Raw genomic sequence first — 9056 nt, 5'->3', positions numbered from 1 at the left:
AGTGGAACAGATAATCCTCAACACTGCCTATTGACAATTGCTTCCATACTCTGATTACTGAGTCACTTCCCAGGTGCGATTTACCAATTCAAATGCAGGCAACACGGCCACCCTGTGACCTTGTGTAACGCCGCATACTTGGTGGGCACCGACAGCTACTGCCCACTTCCCATGGCGCATCATTTAACTGACCTCACAGTTGGACGTTCTGTGTCTCAATGAGCAACAGATTTTTTAATGTCTAAAAAAATTCAAGGAGATTTCTGTTACGGTCACATTGCCATCATATTTGGAAATGGGCTCTGTTTAACATGTTCATACCCAAACCTTGCGAAGCACAGTAGACAAAAATGTTCAATGAAGTAATATTTACACAGTTTTGCTTCCCTTTTTCAACTGTACAGCTACAGATATTGCCTGGCATGCTTTAGCCTGACCTACTGGCAGCATTAGGTTGCAAGACAAGCTACTAATATTTATTGAGATCTCTTCCACTAAAAGCACACAAATTGTTCTCGTTGGGCATCTGGAAGCCTAGTAGCAGTCAGAATTTCACTTAGCGCTAGTATTTTTTACTAGAACCAAGTCCACTTAGATGCTACCAAGGCAGGAAGAGGTTTGTTTTTTTAAAAATATATATTTATATAGTATATCAATGTCCACAGGGTGCAAATTTAAACTGTCAGCAGAGGATCTTCATCTGAGATCTTCCTGTAGATGAGAGATGCTAAGTTAAACTAAACCCAGGCATAGCTGCGGCAGCAGAGGGAAGAGTAACACATGCATAGAGCAGCAGATTTCACCTTTGCAGTATGCTTCCTTAAGAGGACCGCTTTCTGATTGCTCTGACTTCTGTTTTGGAGTCCTACTTGCCTCACAACAAGCACAGATCCAGATGCGGTGGTTCACATGTATGTGACATCTGCATTTGATTAAATAAATCATCTGTGATGGAAGCCACACATCTGCTCTAGCTAACTGATAGAAAACACAGGCTCTGGAAGAATTACAAATCCAGTTCCAAGTCCATGCCAAAATAAATTCTGTCCCTCTCCACAAGGTTGGCTCTGTAACTGACATACTCCTCCCATCTCTACAACCTCCCAGCCACATCCCCAAGGAGACTTTCAGCCAGCCAAGAGAACCTTACACAATCCTCAATGGGTTGGGTTTTACACTATTCTTTTCCTCTCTCCAACTCTGCATTTGAGAAGTATTTAAGTCATGTCTAAATCCACAGTACAATTTAAGCAAGTCAATGTTTGACTCAGCCTAGAAACCTCAGGGGGTTTTATTATTATTTTTTAATACAAATCTGAAGTGCTATTTTTCCTTCATTTTGAAAGCGAATGTAATACAGGTCTAGCTCTCCCATCTTTATCCTTCAACTGCTTGAAAAACTCTTGAACAGAAGATGTTAAACAAAAGATCAAAGTGTAACGTTCCAATAAAATAATTCTTAAGATTTTAATTTGTTTTAAAACTCTCCTCAAACATTTCTTGATTTTGCACAGAACTGAACAAGCTAGGCATTCTTAATTTTAGTCTGAAATAAAACGAAAGATCTGAAAACACAAGCTATAGCAACACCTTTTGGTACCCCTTTGCTTTGTTAAAGTGGCCTTTGGGTCATGGCAGATTTACAGCAACTCTTCCTTTCTGGCAGTTTCAGGTTTATTCTACCCTGCTGTTGCCCCACCCTGTCCTGTTGAACACCGTGGAGGAAAGAAGTGATAAGCCCTTGGGACTATGTAGTTAATTTAAAAATCTTCTTAGGCCGGAAGAGTATTTTACCCTCCAGCTGAAGGACGGGACACATGCTCTCAAGGTTTTCACTTTTATTAGGAATGAAACACAGCCATCTAAAAATATTTTAGAAAATTTATTGAAAACTGACATACAAAGGGCGATTTGGTCCCAAGAGAAGACAGACCAGAATCAGAGCTTCCATATTTCAAAATAAAGTTTTTCCTAACACTGCATCACATTTGCCATCCCACTTGTAAACAGCATTAATAAAAGTCTTTCAAGGAAGCCAACAACAAATGAAACTTACAAATACAGAAGTTTGAAAACACCCAGTAGCTTGTTCTCTCTTACCCTCTCCAAATGATTGCTATAGCAAGAACCTTACTCAGTCCTCCTAGATACTTGATTCCTGCTCTACCTTACTCTTCTCCCTCAACAATTTAAGTGATTGAACTCTATTCTCTCCTATCACAAGGGCAGAAATGAATTACAAGAAAATTAAAATAAATGTTTTCTACCAAAGCAATTTCTTGGACACAGTTTTTTCCCATCTCATGGTCTTTGTCAATAGTCCACCACTATATTCTTGTTTCAGATAGCAGAGTAACAGGGGTCAGTGATGCCATATTGGCATCGAACGATTAAGATGAAATACACCTCCGGAAGTCAACCTTTGGTACCAACATAACAGGAAAAAAGTATACCTAAAAACCATCTACAAAAATTTCTTCTTCTGCAAATTTGATACGCAATTTGTCATTTTTAAGAGGAAAAAAAAATGCATCTAGATTTGACGTATTTAGGCCTCCCACAGTTTTCTACATCCTCTGTCGCAATTTTACTGTTGCTGAGATGGTTTAATCAAATTTTTGAATTTTTTATCCTTTCTTTTCAGTTTATTTAGGATTCAGAGCTATCAGCTAAAACAGTTCCAACCTTGAACTTTCACTATAATCCTGCAAGCTTAAAAACAGGTAATTATTTGGAGGCACTGCATTTTGTACCCACAGTGACTATAGCCTTCTCCAAACTGCATTGCTTTACTTTATATCAAGCAATGTAGCATGTCAAAGGCTGTAGATTTTAAGTACGTTCAGCAGCTTAATAATACATGAGAAATTTTACACAGTACATGCAAGAGATTTACAGCAGACCCTGAAATTAAATTAGACATAATAGCAAGATAAAGCTGCACATGTTCCCCAATTTAATGGAAGTTTCAGAACGGTAAAGTTATACACCCGTTTCCAGAGTAATACCTATTCAAATGTTGGAATGTTTTTAGCGAAGCTCTGAAATGTTTTAGCAAGAGACAGCAAATTTCACACAACCTTCGACAAGAGCAGCAAGATAGACAGGATTTAACAAATAGGGGTGTCTTTTGAACAAAGCTTCTGCTGTAAGCCAAAAGAAGAAGAAAGGATGACTGCAAAAAGAGAAGCTTGATTTTAAACTATCAACTATGGGTTATTCAACAGTAAAAAAATATCATGACAAAGATTATCAAGTAGCTGTGCAAAGGAAGAGTAGATTTTCTTATGCAAACAGCTGCATTACTGTGTACTTGCTCCTTCATGTCAGCAAGATGTCAAAAACAGACTGGGATGCTAAGAGTCTGAACAGAACCTATTACTTGGAAAGGAATTTCTTACGAAAAACCTCAGTTCAGGTTTCTCTGAGAAAGCTCAAGAACTTAAGAACAGAAGATAAGATTCTCTGCCTTGTTTAAGGGTTTTAAGCATAATGGAACTGTTGTGCATTGATGAAAGAAAGGTACAAGCAGTAACTCATTGAGGATTCCTTTTCTTAACACCGTAAGCAGGGTACAAAATTCTTTAGGCATGCATCTGTATAAACTATGTGACGCTATGTTAATGGCACATGTTCTGGCTTAAATTTTAAGTCTAGATTCCCTCAGGAAGAAGACAAGCATCTTTTTTACTTCACCACCAATGCCAGCAGTCTCAAAGTCTGGGACTTGGTTACAGATGATAATCAGCATTTGACCCTCTTTACGCCAGAAAATCAGCTCACTGTTATCTGATTTACTTACCACATTTATCAAAATTAAAGGAGGCCATTTATTTAATCAAAAGTTATACTGTCTTCAACTGACTTTCCAACTCGATGCATACAAAGAATCACAGCACAATGTAAAATGTGAATCCATTGGCTGAGAACCACTTTTCTCCAGACTTTGCATCATTTGGGGAGGGGGGCATCAAAAACCCACAAACACAATTTAGGAGCCAATGAACCAAAGATGACTAAAGTTAGTAGATACCTTGCAAGTTAGTAGCTGGTTTTACTTTCTACAAAGCAAGAGGCTTATGCTCAGCTATAACATTCCTTCCCTACCACACTGCAGTATGTGCAATTTCTACATTTGAGTTTACATCAAGAACAAACCAGCCACAGATGAAATAGCCACAGATGAAATAGTGTGAAAAGCTGTATTTCCATAGGGCTTGCTTTTCCATCTATGACTAGACTCAAAAGTATTTCTTCCCTTCCATACCTTTTTGTAATTCAAATTAAACTAACTGACCAAGCATAGTATGTGCACCAAAGTCTTAATGGCTCAGTAAGTGAAAGATGTGGCTTACGCCACAGTTACATTCAACATTTGGATTTTATACTTTACCAAGGACAATTAATGGGATATTTCACCATTAAGCAAGATGGAAAGCTACTTCCTTGTTCCAGAGGCCTTTGGATTACCTTCTCAGTAAAAATAAGAATATTTAACAGATCGGAGTACAGAAATCTTGGGGTTTTCTCAGTTTCCTTAAGTTGCATTTGGCCAATCCACGTTCTTACAATTGTTAGTAGGAAAACCAAAACCAAATAATAAAACTTCAGATTCACACATCAAACCAGAAAGAAAGAGGGAATCAAAAAACAGCAACAAAAAACATCAGAAGCTCACCACTTCCAGTCCGAAATCTGGCGTCTACAACTCCATTTCTTCTTCTGCACACCCAGAGATTCCCAAACTAGCATACGGATCTGGAGACATGGCAGTCTGTTGTGATTCAGGGAACGTTTCAGTCTGTGGGTCAAAAGCAGCTCTTGGTGTTGACTGCTTAGCTTGACACCCTTCTGTAGTCTGCTGCTTGAAGTTCTTAACAGAAACAGACTTCAGTTTATCTGTGAGAAATTCAGGAAGAGGTTTCCAAAGCACCAGCTCCATAGAAGGACGGCTCCTAAAAGGGATGGAGTCTCCGTTAAATTTAAGTTCTCCAATCACAACTATTAAATGCAGAAGACCAGTGAGTATCTTCATCCTTTGTGCTAGCCTGGAACTATATTCCAGAATCCATATACCTTTTTTTTTTCCCCCCTATTAAATTTCCTCTTCCTTCACTAGGTTCCATTACTTCTAGTTCTAACCCTGTATTTTCTTTCTTTTCTTTTGCACCAAACTTGATGACCACTGTCAGTCACACTTCAGGACCTTCTTTTGGAAACTCACATACATAAAAACCAAGATATAATTGTTTATTCAACAAACTTCACGCTGTGCAAATGAGGAGTACAAAACAGACAGCTTGATGACCACTATAGTTACACTTACATCTCTTTTACATTAGGATAGTTTTTCCTATTTTGACCAGATGAATGGTCTGTTATACAACGTTGGCTGCATCATGCAGTAATTAAGGACATCTCCACAAACATGAGACTGGGTCTCTCTTTTCATTTGCATGTGTTAGCTACATAGCACCATGATTTCCTCCAGAACTTACATAGATTCTATTATTTTCTTTGTCAGGACTTCACCAAAATCCCTCTTCATCCCTTTTTTAAGGGTATCTGACAGGATAAGAGTGGGCAGATTGCTAACATTTCCATCAGCATGAACTTCCTCATCTTCATCAATTATCCTAGGAATGGAGGGGGAAGAGGGAGATAAACACTATTGAACATACTGTTAACAGGCACATCCACTGCAGACTACAGTTATATCTACGTGCACTGCATTGTACAGTGTAGATATCTGACCTAGGCTGGGTACCAGAAGCAGCGGGGCCATGTTAACATGAGTCTCTCTTGGGCCAATATACCCTAAGAATGACTGTTACCATAGAAGCCACTTGAGCAGCTATGCCACTTCTGGTACCTAAGCTAGCTTTGTTATCCCTGCATCGCCCAGCAGTGCGCAATGCAGACATATGCTAAGAGAAAATAAACAAATTCACTTCAGGGGGAAGTGTATGATTCAGTCACATTACAAGAGTGAGTTTCAGTTACGCAGTAGCTTCGCCTGCTCAATTCCCCATATCTTAACTTTGAGAACTATTGAAAAGCTACTGAATAGAGTTCTTAACCTTTAAGGATGTTGCACCAATTTATCAGAGATTAAAACAGCACAAAAAGTTGAAGCATTTAGAAAAACTGGAGGTATCTCCTTTGTTTCTGGTAAACCTTTTAAGGAAAATTTAGCCGAGTAGCTGGGAAGGATAGGGAACAATCCTCTGAGAGGTCCAAAGCAGACTTTGTAATGCAAATATAGCCAGATAATAAAGACATATAGCACTACTCTGATTTACCCATGAAAAAATAAAATAATCTAACAGTACCTTGCTTCCCTTCACGCATCATCTATGGAGTAATCATCTAAAAAAAAATCTTGTTTTATAATTTATATAACTTTTGGCTTTTCTAACAACTGTCTGCAGCACTCATTTTAGATATTTCGGAATAGTAGTTCAACTGCAGTCAATTGATATATACACGTGCCATTCCCAGAAATCTTTCAAAGGCAAGAATGCACAGTACATTTATTAAATGATTGGAATAGACTGCCCATAGCCACACCATTACCCCAATATCAAGCCACCTGGTATTTAACAGCAAGATGAACCTCAGTCTTATTGCATATATGCAGAGAGATCTCTCCGGTTCCTGCTATTCTCTACACTGAGAAGTTCACATCTATCTTGAGCAGTTAGAAGTATTAATCACAGAACACGATGCAACTGGTTGAAAACAGCCGAGCTCAAGTCTGACCAGGTAACATCAGTTAAAATTTCAGCTCTGGATACTCACAAAGGAGCATAAAACCCCATTATGGTATACTGATGCTGCATAATGATTGTGAAAAGGTGGTTATTTATTCAGCCCCTCTTGCTCTAGCACCCTCAATTTCAGATCATAGTATCAGACCCAACACTCATAGGACCATAGTAGTCTAAAAAGAAATCACTTGAACAGCAGGTTCATCTCAGACTTACAGTAGTGTTACTGCACTGCTAAGTGCTAGATTTAACCCTTAACGCCCACCAAAAAAGGGAAAGCTCAGCAAAGCCAGTCTACTCAATCCCTGCATTTACCTGTCCTCAATTTCCTGAAGCTTCCTGCGAGCAACCTCGCATTGCTGTTCCCCCATTGTCTGATCCATTTCTTCACAGGGAATTTCTAACATGGCAGTTTCAGGACCGCTGCCACCATACTGACTTGCTACCTCCCCAGCTGCCTGCTGACCTGCACAGAGAATCCATTCTTCAGTGTTGGGATTCAAAGGGCAATTTTTGGCTCCTGTCAGTCTCTTCTTCCTCACAGGACAACTATGAAACAAAGTAAGTTTACAATTGTCAAAAGAGAAATGTGGCATTCTACAGGAAAAAAGGTTACAGAAAGTCATGTGCATTTCAACAGATTTGACATACTATGGAAACACAACCTCCACAAAGAAAATAAATCCACAATGCTCTTACTAAAGTGTGGGTACCCATGCAAGAAAATCAGTGCAATTAATTAGGTAACTGAAATGGATTTGGGCTTATGTGCAATTCAGGGGAAGAGTTCCAAATGGAAACAATGATAGAATTTCCCTTCCTGCGTATGTTATAGGTGAGATGTGCTCAAATCTTTATAGAAAACAAAAAGCAAATCAGGATTTTTCAGGCTATAAAAGTCAAATTTAATTTACCCTTCTGCCTCTTCTTCTAGCTTATGCTTCTTTCCACAGTGAACAGAGACCCTGCAAAGGAAAAGCAAACGGTTATTTAGCTTCTAATTATATCTTCCAGTGACATTGAGATTTTCAAACAATGTTTTCCTCCCTTTTAAATTTCACTTGCAGCTAAGAGCAACAGTCACAGTATGTCACCAGCTGCGAAGGGAGTGGAAGTTTTGGACAATAAATGACCACTTTGTTCCAAACAAAGTCAAAGAAGGCTGTAACTAATCAGTTCTCCGAGCAAAATTCCGTGCTAATTTCTCCTCCTTTACATTATTTATTTTTTCCACAAGGGGCAACACCAATTTTTGCTAAAATTCAAATGCTTCAAGAAGCAACACATGATCCAACTTCAGTCTCTTAATACGTTGTCTCACAGTGACATACTCAAATTAAATATGAACAAAACAACAGCATTTTACAGAATAATTTAAGTTTTTTGTGCTCACATGCGAGAAAGAGCAAGTTAAAAATAAAAAAAAGTACATAAGCTTAAACGCATGTCAAGATGTTGGTAAACTTAATCACATGTCTTTCCTTTCAGAAAGCGCCTTCATCCCCCACCAACAAACTTCAGGGCCATTAAGACAAGCGCAATACAATTCTAATGTTGCACGAGCAAAACACTACTCGAAGAAAACAAATTATAACCCATCTTGGAAGGAAAACTTATTTCACACGGCCAGCGCAGCTGAGAAATACGCTCCTTCCCTGTTCCAGCAGGAACAGGTTTTGCACTTACTGGCTGTGACCCTGCTGCTGGTGCAGGCCTGGCGGGAGCGCCGCACTCGTGAAGGAGCCCACCGGGGCAACCGCCAAGCCCTCGTTGTAACTTCCGAGCGCAGCTAGAGAGGCAACGTCGAAGCCGCTTTGCAGATACAGGCCGGAGGAACCGCCGCCATCGGCACCGTCGTTTCCGTTCCCTGCCATGACCATCACGGGCTGCTGGAGACGGTCGTGGCCGACGGCTCCAGGCTGCGGGTCGTCCCGCTCGACTGCTGGCGGGCCGTGGCGGTCAGGGGCAGCGGCCGGAGCCTGGGGGAACTCCACGGCAGGGCCCGCAGGGATGCCCTGGCAGGATCTGCCCAGCGCTGCCATTTCCTGCTGCCGGGGAGAAAAAGGACATCAACGCCGCCCGTCCGCACCACCGACCGGGACGGCCCCCTTAGGCGGGCCTGGGGCCGGCGCCGGCTGCCGCCGTGCCACGGGACGCGCCGGGACCCCGGCCCGAGGCCGCCCTCCCACTGCTGGCGCCGGCCCGGCCCGGCCCGAGGCGCTCCCGCAGGACACTCGCACTGAACAGCGCTGGCGAGCGGCGCAGCTGAGCCGGCCCACCGGCACC

General features: G+C 41.0%; 1 protein-coding gene across 1 annotated transcript; it reads right to left on the bottom strand.

Moving 5' to 3' along the window:
• Positions 1 to 1863: 1863 nt before the first annotated feature.
• Positions 1864 to 8812, bottom strand: CCDC117 (coiled-coil domain containing 117). The gene is made up of 5 exons (XM_059827663.1): positions 8457 to 8812; positions 7685 to 7735; positions 7086 to 7319; positions 5499 to 5636; positions 1864 to 4955 (listed from the first exon to the last, which is right to left on the bottom strand). The coding sequence occupies exons 1-5, from the start codon at positions 8810 to 8812 to the stop codon at positions 4703 to 4705; spliced, it is 1032 nt and encodes a 343-aa protein (XP_059683646.1). The 3' UTR covers positions 1864 to 4702.
• Between the last annotated feature and the right edge of the window lie 244 nt (positions 8813 to 9056).

This window comes from Gavia stellata, chromosome 21, assembly GCF_030936135.1.
Source record: "Gavia stellata isolate bGavSte3 chromosome 21, bGavSte3.hap2, whole genome shotgun sequence".
In the NCBI taxonomy this organism is placed as follows: Eukaryota; Metazoa; Chordata; class Aves; order Gaviiformes; family Gaviidae; genus Gavia; species Gavia stellata.
The sequence above is the reverse complement of the archived record's forward strand: the minus strand, read 5'-3'. Positions and strand labels throughout refer to the sequence as shown.